Source organism: Typopeltis vanoorti, chromosome 18 (assembly GCF_054136105.1).
Source record: "Typopeltis vanoorti isolate ZY-2024b chromosome 18, IOZ_Tvanoo_1.0, whole genome shotgun sequence".
NCBI classification, from domain to species: Eukaryota; Metazoa; Arthropoda; class Arachnida; order Uropygi; family Thelyphonidae; genus Typopeltis; species Typopeltis vanoorti.
Window position 1 is genome coordinate 25,078,415 of NC_143566.1, and position 18,789 is coordinate 25,097,203.

The following is an 18,789-nucleotide window of genomic DNA, read 5'->3' on the forward strand; positions in this document are numbered from 1 at the left end:
TGCTTTCCAAGAAATTATATTCTTTTATCATTTACCTAAGTATACACTTGGGTAAAGTATTAAACAAGAATATAATTTTGTTACTTGTATATGGAAAGTACAAGGGTGGTCTGAAAAGTTCTTTGCCTCAAACATAGATGGCAACACTATCGGCACAATTTTTTTTTCTAAGTTGGTACATCTGTCATAAGCATCTATGTGAAATTGCAAGTCATTCTATCTACGAGTAGTAGTTTGTTTTATACAGCTGTCTGAAGCAAAAGTGTTGTCTGTATCCCTTGAAATGGATAAAATTGAGTATGCCTTGGTTATAAAATTCTTTGTAAAAGAAGGTTTAACGTCAAAAGAAATACATTCGAAGTTCATAAAAGTTTATGGGCACTCTTCTCCTTCGTTTTCAACAATTAAGAAATAGGCTGCCGAGTTCAAACGTGATTGTACCAGGCTTGAAGATGATCCATGGAAGGATGTCCAAGAAATGTAACAACACCAGAAATTATTGATCAGTGCACGATATGGTATTGGATGACCGGCGAGTCAAAGTGTGTGAAATTGCTGAGACTATAGGCATTTCAAAAGAACGTATAGGATATAAGTTGCATGAAGAATTGCAAATGAAAAAAAAAAGCTCTGCGCAAGATGGGTGCCACGCCTGCTCATAGCAGATCAAAAACGCACTCACATGAAAATCTCTGAACAGTGCTTGGAACGCTTTAACAAGAATAAAACCAATTCATTACTATGAATGAGACTTGGATTCACCATTACACACACCAGAATCCAAACAGCAATCAAAACAGTGGACAGAAGCCAGTTTTGATTGCTGTTCAGTGCCAAAGAAGACAAAGTCAGTTCCATCAGCAGAGTAGGTCACGGCATTGGTGTTTTGGGATGCTAAAGACATTTTGTTTATTAATTATCTTGAAAAGGGTTAAACAATAACTGGGGAATATTATTCCAATCTTTTAACCAGACTAGACGAAAAAATTCATGAGAAAAGACCCGGTTTGCAGAAGAAAAAAAATCATCTTGCATCACGACAATGCACCTGTCCACAAAGGTGTTTTGGCAATGGGAAAATTAAGGGATCTGCACTATGAATTGTTGGAACATCCACCCAATTCCCCAGATTTGGCTCCCTCTGACTTCTATCTCTTCCCAAAACTAAAACTCTTCGTTGCTGGTCAGAATTTTTCTTCGAATCAAGAAGTGATTGCAACTGTAGAGGGGTATTTTGCAGTTGCTGAGAACCATTACAGGACGGGATAATGGTACTTCGCTGGAATAAATGTATTAGTCTTAAGGGAGATTATGTTGAAAAATAAAAATAATTTTGAAATTATAAATCCGTTTTTTCATTGTTAGGCTGAGAACTTTTCAGACCACCTTCTGCATTTAATTTGATTTTATCCTTTAGAGGGTGCCAGATCCATTCTGGATCTGGCACCCTCTAAAGGATAAAATCAGTCTGTGTAATGATAATGACTCTTCCCATAATGTATACCAATATATATATATATATATATATATATATATATATCAGAAAGGAGGGGTCACTACCCAGACTGCTTTCGCCATTTACTGATTCATTAAAGCACATGCCAATTAATTTGAAGTCTACAGTTTTTATTTACAAACAGCCTAGTCATGAAGATAATTCACATGCAAACTTTTGGTTGTATTTGGGTAAAGAATTAAACAGGAATATAGTTTCTTGACTGGTATAATTTACTCATACCTGCATCCTTGTCCTGACTAACTTTTGTAAAAGTTCACCATTCCAGACATACCAACTGGTCTGTAATATTTCTTTTTAGCAACACTCTTGTGGTGATGCTCTTTTAATCTTAATGTTTTATGTGAGATGCTTAAATGTGATGTACCTTGTTCCCTCTTTCCAGTGCTCATAGATAAGAATGCAATATGGCTAGCTTGGGCATTTGTAGGATGCAAATGAAATTTCTGGTGACCTTTCACTATTTGAAATTAATAAACATTGTATGATACAGTACTTGATTATCATAAGTCATTCTTGCTGCAGTTATCATGAGGTAGTCTTTCATAACTATTTCCACATCCATACTTTTATCACCAAAACTACCATGTGTATGCATGGTTATATTTCTATCACTAGACTGTTTTAAACATTTATTAATGTGTATGGGAGAAGAAAATACCATTTATTCTTCAGTATTGTTCAGATTCAAAGTTACATAATCCTTGCTTTCTCACTCTTTCTCTTATTTTTATTTTGTTTTTTCTATCTCTGTTATGTAATGCAGTTCTTTAAAATCCAGTGTTGTACTAGCTTATTTTACCTCCTCAATCTACATTTCTATAGTTAAAATCTCATAATAATAACCTAGAAACTTGTGTTTTCTTCTTACAAAAAGGATAAATTAGCTGCAGGACCCACACATTAACAGACGGTATACTGGTATTGTTACCTTTGGGTATGTTTCCAATCAAACCAAAGTTGTTCCTTCCACTCATTTCTGATCTGTAGCAATGCTGAGCTTAAGTATTTATCTGTATGCTTAAATTTCATTACATATATCAGGTTATTTATAATAGATTGCTCAAAGCCATTGTCACTACTTTGTTTTTAAGCTAAACAGACACACTGAAGAGCAAAACAAAGAAGAAAATACTGATTTCCATCCTTCTTTACTGTTCTTTGTCTTCTCAGAAAATACTGTAATCTTCTCTTTCTGTTAGTATATTGTTCTTGGTCAACTGTTTCATTTTGTCATGACTTCTTGAACAAAATAAATTAGTCAGTTATTCGGTGAATACCACACATGAAAATATACACTATATAGTAAATCTGAAGTGTGTTGATACATTGGCCTATCCAAAATTAGGTCATTTGAAGATCATATAATTCAGATATCACTGTTTTAGTACTGGAAGTGAGCTAGGTATTAAATAAATAATAGAGAAATCCTGTTCTAGAAACCAAAAATAAACTTTATTTCCCAAGCTACTCGAGGCCTCCAGTAAACATTGGTGGTTATGGTTTCACACTAAGTGATGACATATATATCTCACCGTAAGACATTAACCGCAACATGTCCATGATGAAATTTGGAGATCAGGTACACCATCCTCTTGGTCAACCAAGCTATATGAGTTAATCAGTTTATAACTGATTAACTAATTCTTAATTAGAACTAATTCTAATACTTCATGCATTTATATATTTGTTATAAGTTGCCTGAGACAGCTATGAGGCAATTTAATAGCTGTCATCATTTGTTTTAGTTTTAGTTCTGATTTGTTAATAATATAACTTTTCAGCAAAGTCACTTTTCTCCTTCTAAGCTTGAATCTTAGAACAGTTTTTAAGTACTTGATTCTCCTAGTTTTCAGAAGTATTAATATGTATGATTTATATATATCTAAAGTCACTAACATTAATTTGCAGCTGATGAGTAAGATGGCTCCTCTGGTTGGAAAAGAAACAACAGAAAAGTTTTTCCTTAATCAGTTTGCATCACTTTGTGAAGATGGTTCATTTCATGTTAGAAAGGTTAGGTGCTTTTAACCATCAGTCCCACCTAAAGTCATTAAAGTGGTATTGCATGTCAATTTGAAATTATAAATAATGATGTTGTGAGTGTATTGGATAATTTTTATTAATGCAATTCATTTTTTTTTTCTGCTTCTTCACATGACTGAAATCATATCTTAGATTATCAGTATATTTTAGCCATATCCAGAAAAATAAATAAGAAACATTCCTTCCGAAGATATAAAAAGTGTATTTTTTCAAAAATTTAATTAGGAATGCAATCTCTTCCTTTTGCATGAATTTTGTAAAATATCAGTACTGAAATATAAAGTAAACAAAGAAAAAAAAATTTTTTTAATTCACTTCCTAGGTGTAACAAGGACTTTGGTACCAAAGCTTAATGTTAGATATAATATGAGAAAGAAATGTGTAAAAACTGCTAATTCAATGGTAACTTAGCTAATATTTTGTTACCATCCTAAATAGAATCTTTAAGAGTTACAAGCCAAATAGCTAGGAAGTTTCAGAATTATTTGATAATTTGAGATTTTGCACTATTCTCAAACTGAAACTTTCAGATGTTTCAGTTTGAGAATAGTGCAAATGTAAGCATTTTGGACTATTGATTAGAGGGTCATTACTGTAATTCAATCCATGGATATTTTTAATGAGCATTATCTTCAAAAAAAATTATTAATGAGGTCAATATTAATGTGAAAGAAAATTAATTCATTGACACTTAAAAAAAAAAAAAAATCAGCTATATGCATGAGAAGTTGCAAAACAAAACAGTGGGTTGTATGACAAGTGGTCAAGGAGAAAGAAGGAACCTGTTGATTGTGGAAAAAAATATAGAGTAGGTCTTCCAAAGATCAATTTGATGGAATATGAAATGATAGAGTAGGATGATGAGATATCTCATAGTAGTCATCATGAAAGATCTTATAGCATAGGCATAAAATTAGATAGACATTGTATGAGATAGTGATTTGAAATTAATCTTTAATGAAGGGGATTCATGTTAAGTGGGTCCTCTACTGGATAGCTTTTTAATGCACATTGCCAAATATAATGAGCTTAGGTGCATATTGGGATATATAATATTGTGTTGGCAGTTGCATGGGCGAGAAGGAATATCAGGAATGGAAAAAGGATATCAAGTATTTTGGAAGCTGAGGAGACTGTAAATGTAATGTGTTTTGTGCAAGGTATAAATATATAAAAAACTAGAGGTATAAATCAGACGAAAAAGAGAAATAATCGGATATTGTCTAGAGATATGAGTATTGTCAAAGGTATAGGAACATTGTGTGAGATCTCTGTAATGAGAGAGACACTGGACTGTGTTTTGGTGTTTTCCTCACCACCGCTGGAGAAAGGAAAAAAGATGATCATTGTCAAAAGTATTGGTTATGGAAGATCTTGAGCTTTGATCATTTGAGCACTGTGAGAGTTGTTGAATGAAGAAGATGAACAGAATTTACTGCCATTAGCAAAACTATGACTATGGGGTTAATGAGAGCATTAAGGTCATTAACATACAGTAAGGGATGTTGGTGAAAGTATACAGCCCTGGTGTCCTATGGCATTGGATAGGAAACTGTCCACTGTGATGGTATGTAGTGAATGGCCAGAGTAAACTGGTGACCCAGCTGTAAAGAGTAGAAGGCAGGCTTTAACTTAATTGGCACAATGGTAAACCATCGTTCCAAACTCCATTCAGATGTAATGTAAATGTCAAGTTGCAATAACAAGAGTCTCTCCAAAGCTTTGCTTTGTGTCTATAGGCAGATTACTGTGGACTAGGGGAACTTCTCTGGAGCAATGGTGTAATCCTTATTAGTGATTACTAATTATTATTATTATTCAGGCCTCCATGGAGTCAAAAGACTCATCGTGGGAGGTCCCTCCTAGGAAACAGCGTACATTACCACTCCTTAAACTCATTGACCATTTATTTAGAACTTAGGCTATGAAGCCAGTGTTTTATGTATGTTAATTACATGTGTTCTAGTGGCCAGTTTGCCTGCTTTGCTGGATGAAAAATCCAAGTTTCCAGGAGGAAACCCTGCCACTTTCATATCAGATAAGCTAACTCACCTTCAGTTGAAAATCAATTAAAGATGCCAAGAAATAGTATTCTTGGTTTAATCCTTGATACAAGTGTAAGCAAACAAAGTTTGTGCATGAAGTAACTTCACAACTGCGCAACTCATATGTAGAGACCAATGACTTACCTTAGTATCCCATAAAATGCAAAGCATAGCAATATACATGTCCTTGCAGACATGTATATTGCTATGCATTACGGGAATGGTTGCTACCCAGACCGGTTTCAATCTTTTTTGAGGTCTAATCAGTGGGAGCCTGACTCAGAAGTGATGCAGAAGTCGTATTTCCATATACAAGTAGCCAAAAGGTGTCAGTGTCACACCTTATTACTTTAAATTAAAGATAGAAATTATATTCTTGGTTTAATCCTTTATCCAAGTATAAGCAAACAATGTGTTTGCGCATGAAGTGACTTCATGACTGGGCAACTCTTATATAGAGGCTTATGATTTCAGATCACTTGCCCTTCATTGGCTTCTATATTCGAGTTGCCCACCCATGAAGTTACTCACGTGCAAACTTCGTTTGCTTACACTTGGATAAAGGATTAAACCTAGAATATAATTTCTTAGCATCTTGATTTCAGATCACTTGCCCTTCATTGGCTTTTATATTCGAGTTGCCCAGCCATGAAGTTACTCACGTGCAAACTTCGTTTGCTTACACTTGGATAAAGGATTAAACCTAGAATATAATTTCTTAGCATCTTTAATTTATAGTATAACCAAGTGGAAAAACTTTCAGCATCTATCTCTAATCCACAATATTTTAGTAATAAGGTGTGACATTGACATCTTTTGGCTGATTGTATATGGAAATATGACTTCTGTATTATTTCAGCCTTGATATCATTTCTAGGTCTGCTCCCACTGATGAGATCTCAATAAAGGTTGAAACAGTCTGGGTAGTGACCCTTCCCGCAATGCATAGCATTATACATGTCTGCAAGGATATGTGCTTTGCATTATGGGATACTAGAGCAAGCCATTGGCCTCTATATACGAGTTGCCCAGTTTTGAAGTTACTTCATGTGTAAACTTTGTTTGCTTACACTTGAATAAAGGATTAAACCAAGAATATAATTAATTGGCATCTTTAATTTATAGTATAATCAAGTTGATAAACTTTCTACTTCAGTTGAAAAGCTCTGATAAAGGTTCTTCACTTCCTAGACAGGACTCAAACTCAAGTCTTTCCCTCAAGATAGAGAAAGTTGGCATCTTTTGCAACCTGCAGTCATGGAGAAACCAAGACTGAGAACATGGGTTGATACAGGGTGTTCGGGATAAATTTGACATATTTATAATTAATTATATTTTTCCGTAAGTTACATGTATTAATACACACTTCTCTTCATTTAAAAGTTTGGACCCTTCTTCATTCATATACAAGATGTCAGAAAGGATGGATAGCTGGAACCCACCTGAATCATGGAAGAGAATAACTTGTATCATGATGATTCGTGCCCGCCATCAAAATAAGGATATTACGACTGCTGCCCAATGCTCCCTGAATACAGTAAAAACAATCAGGCATGAACTAGAGACTTGCAATGGTGACTACGAGGATGTAGCAAGAAGAAAGATCCCTAGCAGACGATCTGATTGTGTTCGTACAGCAGAATTCCTCGCAAATCTGCAGGAACAGGTGTTGAAGAACCCTGGCATTGGAATTCGGGCTTTGTTCGTGGAGTTGCTAACTGTAGTCAAGCCCTGGATAACAAGGGTAGCCAATGGTAGGCCGTATGTATGGCAGCAGGATTCGGCCCCTTGCCACACCTCTGGGAAAAGTCAAAAATGGTTGTCTGAAAATTTCTACGACTTCACCAGTCCAAATGTTTGGCCTCCAAACTCCCCAGACCTTAACCCCATGGATTATTTTGTATGGGGCGCAGTTGAAAAAGACACCAATCGCACTTCCAGTAATACAAAAGCCCAGTTAATGGATAAAATTAAAACAGTTTTTGCGGCCCTTCCCAGGGAGACTGTAGCATCAGCTTGTTCGAGGTTCCGAAGCAGAATTGAAGCTGTGATCGATGCTAATGGTGGTTATTTTGAGTAAATCTTGTTGATAGTATTGTAATTAACTCTGCCTGTAATGTTTTTTTGTCAATTCATTAAATTTAATAGATACAAAGAAGATTTTCTTTTTCCTTACGAAACTGTCAAATTTATCCCGAACACCCTGTATATTAACTCCTTGATTCCATGAGAATATTTAAGAACATTTAAGAACAGAATTTAACACAAAAGAAGATTTAATACTAGTAGCAGTGTGGTTCCATCTTAAAGATGAAGTGCTGTAGGACACAGAGTGAGAAGGAAAGAAGGAAGTAATAAGACTATCTTATGTCTAGTGAACAGAACTCTTAATAGTTTACAAATCATAATGTTAGAAATGTGCGTGTGTATTTTGGAAGATGCTGTTGACTGAAACTGAAATGTTTGGTGTAATAGTTTGTCAATACAGTTTTGTACTCTACAGTAGTTTAATCTTTGAGTCTTACAATGAATACTGTACTGTCCATCATTTTGAGAGGTTTAGAAAGTTGCAGCAAAATAACCACATCATTAAAAAAAAAAAAAAAATCTGATTTTAATATGTTTCTAATTCAGTCTTTTCAATTGAAAGACTGACTTTTTAATAAAATTTTTGCATAAAACTTTGGAAAGTACAAAACATTTTAAAAAATGGTATTTTTCAGAGTCCATTATAAATGCAACATGTTATTTTAGCGTGCACTGCTATAAGGATGGTATATCGCTTGCTTTTTTGCATCTACTTAACTTTTTAATGTATTATACAGCTTTAAATTTTTTCTCCTGAAAAAATTGCTTCAAAATGTGATAAGCTTCATTCTGCAAGGAAACCAAGAACAATATTAAAGCTGTAATGATAAACTTGAAGTAATCAAGAAAATGAGGGTATATGTAAGAGCATTGAGCTATAGAGGATAATCATTGTATGATAATAAACATTCAAAGAAAAACATTTAGAATTTACTATCTTCTGAGCTTAACAATACAACTGCTGATTAAAAAAAAGTTTTTCTATAAATAAAAACTTTCATATTCAATTTGAAGCTTGTTTTTTTCCATTGTTCACTGCATTGTATAAGCCAAGATTAGAGAAACTGTAGTTTTTTACAAGTGCTTTTATTGAAATAGAATTAAATGTGTTTTCTGATACACATTTTTTCCCTGATATGCTGCATAATAATGCAGTGAACAGTGAGAAAAAATAAGCTTCAAATTGAATATGAAAGTTTTTATTTATTATATTTTTTATGTTTATAATGGTTAATAGTAATTTTCAGGAAATTGTTGCATCTTATTTTAAAATCAGTTGTGATGGTAAAGAGAAGCAGAACTGTTAGAAGGAAATTAAATGAGTGTTTTCATATAATTGTTTTAGAAATATCATTAATACATAAGTACTTTGCAATAATTTTTTTTTTTCATGTGTATTTTTTAAAGAACTATATATATGTCAAGTATTTAAACATTTTAAAACATCTTTACTATATATATATATATATATATATATATATATATATATATATATATATATATATTCTTGTCTTTACAGTGATAGTATCACGTTTGTTTTTTGTTTACATATTTCATCTTATTAAAACTTCTGAATTAATGGTCAAAGTAGCCAAGTCCGAGTTGTGGTGGTGCTGTTCTGTCAAAAGTTTACTGTATGTTTAATACTAATTTGCAATGTAAGTGTGATGTTGAAGTAAATTATCATTTATTAATTTTCATTTAATTAGGTATGTGCTTGCAATATTGGTGATATTGCTAATGTTGTTGGATTGGAAAGTACAGAAACAATTTTGGTGAGTAATATTATAATGCCCTTTTGTTTGGAAGTACTACCTATTAGATATTGTTAGTCAAAATATGTGATAGAATATATCTTTTTAGCATGTGCAGTTTTTTTTCATCTTTCTTTTCATATGTGTTTCACACATAAGCACTGTTAGATTTGTTTTTGCCAGTTCTTATGCAAATTATTCTGGAACTCTGATTGGATGGAGTTTATTGAAATATGGAATTTGGAATCTTTAAAAAAAAATTGTTGTGTAGTCTGTGTCTGTTTTTCAAGGACCTTTTGCTGGAGCACAAGGATCCAAAAAAAGCACAAGAATTATATAAAATTTTTGTATATAATGTTGTTAGTTATTACATATAGTTGTACAATAACTTCACTAATTAATTTTGATTACAATCACATTAGTTTTTTCACAGAATTGGGCAAAACCATTCCAACTGATATTAAAAATTCCCCATTGGCTGGATGGATTCTAATGAAATTTTGTATTTATTATTATTATTACTACTATGTTAACTCTCCTGGAATCAGACTCATTGAGAGAGAGATATTTATACCATTGACAATTACATTTGATATCAAAATTGGAGATGTTAATGTCAGCTCTTTGCTTTATGCAGATGATGTTATACTTCTAAATAAATCCACTACAAGTCTGCAAGATTCTCTGACTAAATTGAATAACTGTTGTAATAGATATGGTATGAAGGTCAGCAATAAAAAGACAAAGACAATGAAAATAGGCAGAATCATTGAAAATGTCAACTGTGTTGTGAATGGAGAACCTGTTGAACAAGTAAAACATTTCAGCTACTTAGGCACGATTTTTAGTGAAGATGGTAAATTCAATATAGAAATAGACAACAGAATCAGCAAAGCTGGTATGGTGGGAAGTCAATTGAATAAATTCATATGGAATAAGAGAGAAATTAGTCGGAACACTAAATTAGCTGTATACAAGACAGTTCAAACCAGTTTTAACTTATGGATCTGAGAGCTGGGTCAGAAGTAAAACACTTGACCAAAGACTAGAGACCACAGATATGAGAGTCCTGAGAAAGATTATAGGCGTGAACAGATGGCATCAATGGCAGTATCATATTAAAAACGAGGATATTAGGAAAGAACTTGACATTGTCAGCATCCAGGAATGCGTAAGCAGAGCTAATCTCAGGTGGTATGGTCACTTAAACAGAATGGGCGAAGAAAGATTAGCAAAACAAGTGTTCTTTGCTAGGTTGGCAGGAAAACGACCCAGAGGAAGACCAAGATATAGGTGGATTGATACTGTACAAAGTGCCTTAGACGATAGAAATATAAGATCTGATAATGTTGGAGTCTTGACAAGTAACAGACTTATTTGGAGGAAAATTGTAGATTGGAAGTTAGTAATGATGTAATTTTTTCATGTAGTACTATCATATCCTGTACACCCCTTGAGGGTACATGGCAGGAATTTGATGATGATGACAATTACATAAAATATATAACAAATATTTCACACTGTAATGTAATATAATGTATAAGTATACATATATTACAAAAGTCCACGGACTTACGGAAAATCTCCCCTGCCTGTAACACATCTATCATACTGAAGCTTAAACCCATTCACATTCTTAGCATTTACAACATACTCAGGCAATACCTTCTAATCACCCACCACTCTTCATGAAAAAAAAATAAAAAATTCTCACCATCTTATTCACCACTTCCTTGCACAGTTTCCAGCAATGGGCTTTAGTTCTCGCCCCATCGTGATTTTCCACAATCTGAAAAATGTTTTAATCATATCACCTTTTGGTCTTCTATCAGCTAAATTGCAGGTCTATCCTTATATCTAACATTCCACAGTCCTGAAATCATTTTTGTCAACTGCCTCTGCACCCCTCTCCAAAGTATCTTCACCCTTCTAAATCTTGGTGACCAGATTTGGGCACAATAGTCCAGATACGGCCTAATCTGGGCCTGGTACAGTGGAATCACTGCTGATTGATGTTTGTCTGAATATTGTAGCAATCCTCTGAGCTGTCTTAAATCACATTTGTAACATGTCCCTTAAGTTTCAAATTTCGATCCATAACCCCAAGATTCCATGCTTCTTTCATCATTGAAATCTGGGAACTGCATACTCTATATGTAGAAGTATGCAGTTCCCAGATTTCAAAACCGTACATTTAGCAACGTTAAACTGGTATCCTCATTTAGCTACCCACATTTCCAGCTTATTCAGATCCACTATATCAGTACTACTCTCAGTAACCTTCCTCGGCTTCATGTCATCTGCAAACAATTGAATATCTCCTTGAAGTTCAGTGACAATATCATTGATATAAAGGTTGAAAAGTAGGGTCCCAGCACTTCCTGTGGAACTTCACTAGTAACTCTCCTTTTCCCTGATATTGTCCTTTCTTACACAACTCTTTGATATCTGTCAACTTAAGTTATATTAAGTTGGTGTCCACTCCATCAACTTAATATCCAAACCCATACATTGCAACTTAAATATCAGTTTATCATGTGGTACCCTATCAAATGGCTTTGCAAAATCTAAAAAAATTAGTATATGCATTTCCCTCAAACCACTCTTGTAACTTTATCATAAAAGTTAATGAGATTACTGAAACAAGAATACCATTTAACAAATCTGTGCTGACCTTCACAGATATTATTTTCATCTGCTCAGTTTTGTATACGAGCTCCTACCAATTTTTCTAAAACCTTAACGACCACAGAAGTAACATATACTTGTCTCTAATTTGATGCTTCCATTCTTCTACCATCCTTATGCAATGGCACTATCTTACCCTCCTTCCACTCTCCAGGGACTTTTCTAGTTGCAAAGCTTTCATTAAATAGCCAAGTCAAGGGAGCTGTTAGTTCTTTAGCACACTCCCTTAAGACTCATGGTGAAATTTCATCCAGTCTCACAGCTTTATTGACATCCAGAGTACTTATTAATGTAAATACATTCACTTCACTTCATCAACCCTCTCCATCCTCTTTGGCATAAAACATTGGCATCCCCAGAATGAAACACTCTGATCAAGTTATCATTAAATTGCCCTACAATATCATTTGCCTTGGTTAATAGACTATCTTTTTAATCTAGCAACATCATTCGTCAACAATCATTCCTTCTTTTGCCAGCCACATAAGGAAAAAATTCCTAAGAGTTGTCCCTTGAATGTTGTCCCCAGCCTCCTCTCATATTCCAATTTTCCCTTCCTTACGACACTAGTCACATTTCTTGCTTGAACTTTGCATTCCTCATGCAACTATTTGCCACCTCACATTCTATACTTTTTCCATAACCTCTTTTATCTGCAATTCATTCTTAATCTCATTAGTCGTCCGTTTACCTCAAATTTTTAATTTTTTCACGCATGTATACACTTTGCTGCTGCTGTTAACAATTGGTCCTTAACTAACCTCCATGCATCACTAACCTCTTTACCCTCTAATTCCTTTGTCCATGGCACTGTCCCAAGTAGTTTTCTAAGACTCTTAAAATCACATACCTTATAATTCCACATCATTTCCTTTCTCTTTGAGACTTTTGCATGTCTGTGCACACACACCCTAGATCAAAACCACATGGTCACTTTCACCAAGTGGAGGCAAATATGACACTTCAGTCATCATCAAATCCTCTGATGCTATAATCAAATCCAAAACTCTTGTTCCTCACATTCCCTCCAACATAAGTTGTTTAAGACATTTGTTTCTCAAGAATTTCAAAAATTTACTTTAATTTGTCGTTTTCCTTAATCCCATAATAATCATGTGCTTTCCACTCACCGAACCAATTTGTCTGAACATTTCCTGTTCATTCCCTGGTCTGTAGCAGCATCCAACTATATATCTGATCCTGCCAACCTCTAATTCACACCATACACCCTCAAAGCCATGCACATTATATCCCTCCTGGCCCTCTATCCTTAATGGTTGCATCTCATCAGCTGTCATAAGCAGCTGATGAGATGCAACCTTTATTACTCCACCACCCTGTTCCCCCCCCCCTTCCCATTATGCCCGAAAATATTGTATCCTTCTGCCCCTCTATTCCTGTCAAGACATCATCCTCTGATAATCGTATTTCACTAATACTAATAATTTTATGAGAGATTGAATCAATCAGTGCTATTCATTCATTCCTTTTATCTCTAATGCTTCTGGCATTAGTATATAGAAAAAGGAACTTCTCAGTCCTCTATAAGTGCCAGCTAAGTCATTACTCTTGGCTCCCATACCTATCGACTATAAATTCTAATGCACTCAATGTTACTTTTATTTCTTGAATCATCTTCCCCACATGGGACTGTACTTTCTGCTCTCAATCCTTTGAATTCTAGTTTCCCCTGTCCAAACACTTCCATTTGCTCAGAGAAGAGTAACCTCTCCAACAGCTTGTGTCCCTCCCTATTCAGATACAACCAATTTTTTGCATACAGCATTCTTCTACCATCAAATGCACTCCAAAATCAACATAATCTAGATTTCTTTTAATACATATGCTTTTAATCATATCATTCATTATCTCTTCTCTTTTACATAACTCTGCACTGTTAAAGTAAGGAAGTAAACTCACTACACTAAGCCTCACTTTTCTGCTGTACAGTCTCTAAGATTGCTCTCAAATCTTTTGCCACCTGATTAACGTTGCCCCTTAAGTCATTAATACCAACCACTACTATCATCTCCTCCACATTCTATTCTCTCTTCATTGCTAAAGTCATCAGCTCCACTGTTCCACCAGGAAAGCATTCTTTGAACATGTTACTCTGCATACTCTGAATCATGGAATTGCTATGTATTATACTTGTCATGGCTTCATTACTACTTGCACTAACGTCCTTCACTCGTTTTTTCCTAAACTGTCTTGTATTACTATCGCACTTTCATTCCTTCTCCTTATCATGCTTTTCCTTTCTTCTGCGCTTTCACACCATCCTCTCATTATCTTTTTTTCTAATGGGCTTTCATTCTTTCAACTTCCTGTCACTTCTACTTCCTCCCTTGCTCTCACATTCACCTGTCTCTCTCCGACCCATTCTTGTTCTTGTCGCATCAACTAAACTATTCTCAAGTCCTAATGTTCTATTCATTGTCCTCAATTTGGCTCTCATACATTCCACTTCCTTTCTGATTACATCCATTTCTCTTTCAAGTTATCACAATTGGGACATTGTATGGCCAAAAATAAATGGCAGGCCATTTTACCAGGACTGTAGATCTGCAGCAAAAGTTGGACATTTAGCACTATCAGTATTAGATGGATGGATAACTAGAGCAACACTGCTTCAGCCTAGTCAGTAGAACTAAGACTAGAACGAATTGCTATTGAGTGCAGAGGCTTCGTTCTTCTCTTTGCAAGCATCAGATCCCTTCTAAATGCATTTTAGCAGCACCTCTAAATGAGGTTTCTGTTTATCTAACCGATCATTCAGTAAATGATATGGATGTATCATTTACCAAAAAGCTGCTATTGGCATGTAAAAAACAAGTAGGTGATATAGGAGGCTGTCTAAATGGTATCAGGGTACTTTGATACATTCTATCAGAAGATATACTGTCTCTTGTCATAATCTATGATAATGGAGGTAACTCTATATCAATTACTGCATCATCTCCAGATCGTGATCCTTCCACCATTACTGAACATTGAAAAATGATGTCTGAGTCACACTACTGTTTACATATGAAACTTGAGATAATGGAGAGTCAGGTGATGAAACTGTGATCTTCCTTCTCATGTGATCGCTGCTACCTCTTCATTAATATCCTGGAGCACTCCTGTTGTGATCAGGTCTATGGGTCTTACCTTCACATCTTTCTTTATACATTTACTAATTGAGTCACAAGGAAATCTTTTCCTAGGCCTTCCTCTTTTACACCTTCTTAATGATCTTATGTCTTCTAATAATTTAGGATCTCTATTAAAATTTGTCGTTTTCTTTCAGTTTTGGTTTCAGTAGAATTTGTATTCAGAAAAGTAGATCTACAGTAGGTTAAGCCTAAACAATAGGTTAGTGTTTTATAAGTGACGTAACTTTTGAAACAGTTGTTGCAGAATGAAATAAAAATTGAGGAATTATAACATACAGTTTAATTTCCTGTGGATGTGGTTTGAAAATTAATTACATTAGTCATGCCATCCAGATGTAAAAAAGGCAAAAGAACTAATTGTCTTGGTTGGCACTAATGATTTCAGAGGTGAGAAGTGTTCTATGAAGGAGGATGTGAAGAAGTTGATGGACAAAGCAATAAATGAAGAGCGAGAAGGTGAAGATTGTAAGTCTCCTACCATACTATGATAGAGGTGAATTGAGGAGGAGAACGTTGCTGACATATCAATATACAGGTTGTGCAGAAGGAATGGTAGATTTTGTGGAGAGCCTGATTGGATGGGTTTAATGGGCTGAGTTTGACTGAAAGAAGGATTTGTATAAAGCAGGACTGCATCTAAATGATTTTGGTGTTAGGTGTCTAGAGCATTGTTCGCTAAGCATGCTGAAGCACAAATTTAGGAAAACGTTTAAGTGCAAGAATGACCAGTTTCTGCAGAAACTAGTTTCTCAAGCAAAAATATTGATTATGGTAGTCAATTCAGGAAGTGAAGGTGGTCAAGGGCCTAAAGGGATGCTGGAGTTTTTATATACTAATACCAGAAGTCAGAAACAAGAGAGGAGTTCTTGACATTGATTAGTGCAACCTCTACAAATATTATAGGCATTAGTTAGACTAGCTAACAGCATATGATGTAGTTACAGGGATAGAATGTGAAGGGTTCAGTATTTTCAGTGAAGATAGGAGGGGTACTGCCAATAATAGCAGCAGGGAGAGAGAAAAAAAATGGTGATAGGCAGAAAGGTGGCTGTTCATTAGAAACAGAGTGGTGCGAGATCAAAGCCAATAAGACAAAGTATACGGTTGGTTGCTGCTATAGGCCAGGGAGTTCCATGGGTGATTAGGAAGATATGCATAATCAAATTAGTACAATGAGTGCAGGTCAATCAATTGTCATGGGGGACTTCAACTATGGAGATATAGATTGGAAGAAAGAAAGATCCTGGCAGGAAGTTGCATTTGTACATCTACTGAGAGATTATTACTTGAGGCAGCATGTAATGGAGGGGGACATTGGGTGCGAAAGTATTGGATCTGGTCATAGGATCAGAAGAGCTATCCATAACCAAGCTGGTCACATAGCCTCCAATTGGGGAAATGACTATGCAGTCTTTAACTTGGAAGGTTGTAAAACATGAAGAATATTCTGCCAAGAAGGGTGTATATATGGAACTACATGGCAGGTGATTATGACCAGCTTAGAAGGAAGCTCAAAGCTATGTCATTACATAAAATCCTGTAGTTAAGGGGCATCTAGAGGAAGCAGTATTAAATTGTATGCTTACAGTTAGGAGGGTTAATCAGGTATGAGTAATATCATTAAGCATGAGCTGCAGAAGAAGAAAATGCTGTGGAGTGTATATATAAGGAGAAAGGTGACTAGCAGACTCATAAACGGTACAAGGATCAGGCAAGAAAGGTGACAGCATGGTGATGATGGCAAAATTGGATTACGAGAAGAAACTAGCTGAACAGGCCAAAGGAAATCCTAGAGAATTCTTTCACTGCATGGTAAGTAAGAGCAAGAATGGAAGAATAACCTGAGTTAGGATGGTCATGAGGTGAGAAAAGCAGATAAAATTGTTGAGTTACTGAGTAATCACTTTGCAAGGGTGTATATCATCCAAGTAAGGTTAATGTGATAACTTAATGCTGCTAATGTAGGAAAAGAGGTAGATGAATTCGAGGTTCATAGGATGTTGCACAATCTCAGTGTAAATACAGCTGTGATATTAGATGGGATATTGATTTGCATTTTGCAGGAATGTGAAAGGTAACTGGCAATGCTTCTGAAAGCTTGGCATAAGAAAGGTCCTAAGACTTCAGTAGCAAATTATAGATCAATCAGTATCTCAGGAGTGGGGATAAAAGTATTGGAAAAATCGGTCAAAAAAAAAAAAAAAAAAAAAAAAAAAAATCAAATCTCAGGAGAGGAGGCCATCTACCGTAAAGTATACTGAACAAGTAGAAGAAAGTGGCAACCCGTTTGAAAAGGTTAGAAGGTAGGTCAATAAGATAGTAGTTGCAGTTGAGCAGGTCTCTATGTCATATCTTTTGAAATGCTCTGCAAATTTCAAGAGTGACGACAGTATTTTCTTCAAACATTTTTGTCTGAGGAGTGATTTAATTGCTTCCATGTTGTAAGTAGATAACAGATGAGTTTTAAAATATTTTATAGATGACAGGATATGGTTTTTTTTTTTTTTTTTTTTTTTTTTTTTTTTTTTTTTTTTTTTTTTTATAAGAACAAAATAAAACTTGGAACATGCTATCTGGATCTGATGATTTGTTAGCATCCATACTATTTTTCTGATTTCTAATATCAGAGAAAGACTCAATACTTTCTCGAATATCAGAAAAAGTATTGAGTGAACTGTTGTTGGTATAATGACATTGTCATTTCTGTAGAAGTTGGAGTAGAAGAATGAGACTAGAAGGCTTAACAAGACTTGAATGATGCTCACCTGCAGGCAAGGCTTCATCAAAGGAAACTTCTGCCTCTCCATTTTTCTTTTACAGTCAGGTGGTGTTATTTGTATCAGGTTTAACTCATTTCAGTAAATTATGGAGACAACCATGTTAGGAATAATTACTTTTATTTCCCAACGCTTTGACTTCATATTAAGGTCATCATTTGGAGTATACACATCCATATATACAAAGACAAGCTATATTACATTTCAAGCAGTATGCCAAAGCAACAATGATTTGAACAACCATTATTCTACTGGCCTGACCTCTAGTGAAAAAAAAAATACATCAAAGCTGTATCCCATGTATAACATCATCAGAACAAATTCATATAAATACTTTTAATACAGCATAATTGGTGACCTAATCAATAATTTAACATAAGCATTTGTTATATCAAAACTAAGATCCTAGATTATCTACAGTCCAAATTATAATTAACTGTTAGACCAAAAGCTTATGTAGGTGGAAAAGGAGGTTTAGCTGCTTTTTGAACAGAAGCAAGTTTTCTGCATTTGGATTTTTCAAAGTTGAATTTCAATTTCTTGATGTGTGTGTTTTTACAGCTATTATGAGTTACATCATAGGCTGAATGCAAGTGCTGGAGTTTTTGGTCTTGAGCTACTCATGATATGCTGAATGTTTTTTCTAGATGTAACATTTTATATAACTCATTGTGTGGCTTAGCTGGTATTAGTAGTAATAATTTAATTTAAAAATTA

The 18,789-nt window shown here is 34.8% G+C and overlaps 1 protein-coding gene across 8 annotated transcripts in view; it reads left to right on the forward strand.

Annotated features, from left to right (window-relative positions):
• Positions 1-18,789, forward strand: part of LOC150096550 (serine/threonine-protein phosphatase 4 regulatory subunit 1-like) — a 536,793-nt gene that overhangs the window by 357,746 nt on the left and 160,258 nt on the right. For all 8 annotated transcript variants that reach the window (XM_090408176.1, XM_090408177.1, XM_090408173.1 and 5 more), the window contains 2 exons: positions 3,428-3,532; positions 9,405-9,470. In XM_090408176.1, coding sequence (XP_090264302.1) covers positions 3,428-3,532; positions 9,405-9,470 — 171 coding nt within the window. The remainder of the gene's footprint in view (positions 1-3,427; positions 3,533-9,404; positions 9,471-18,789) is intronic.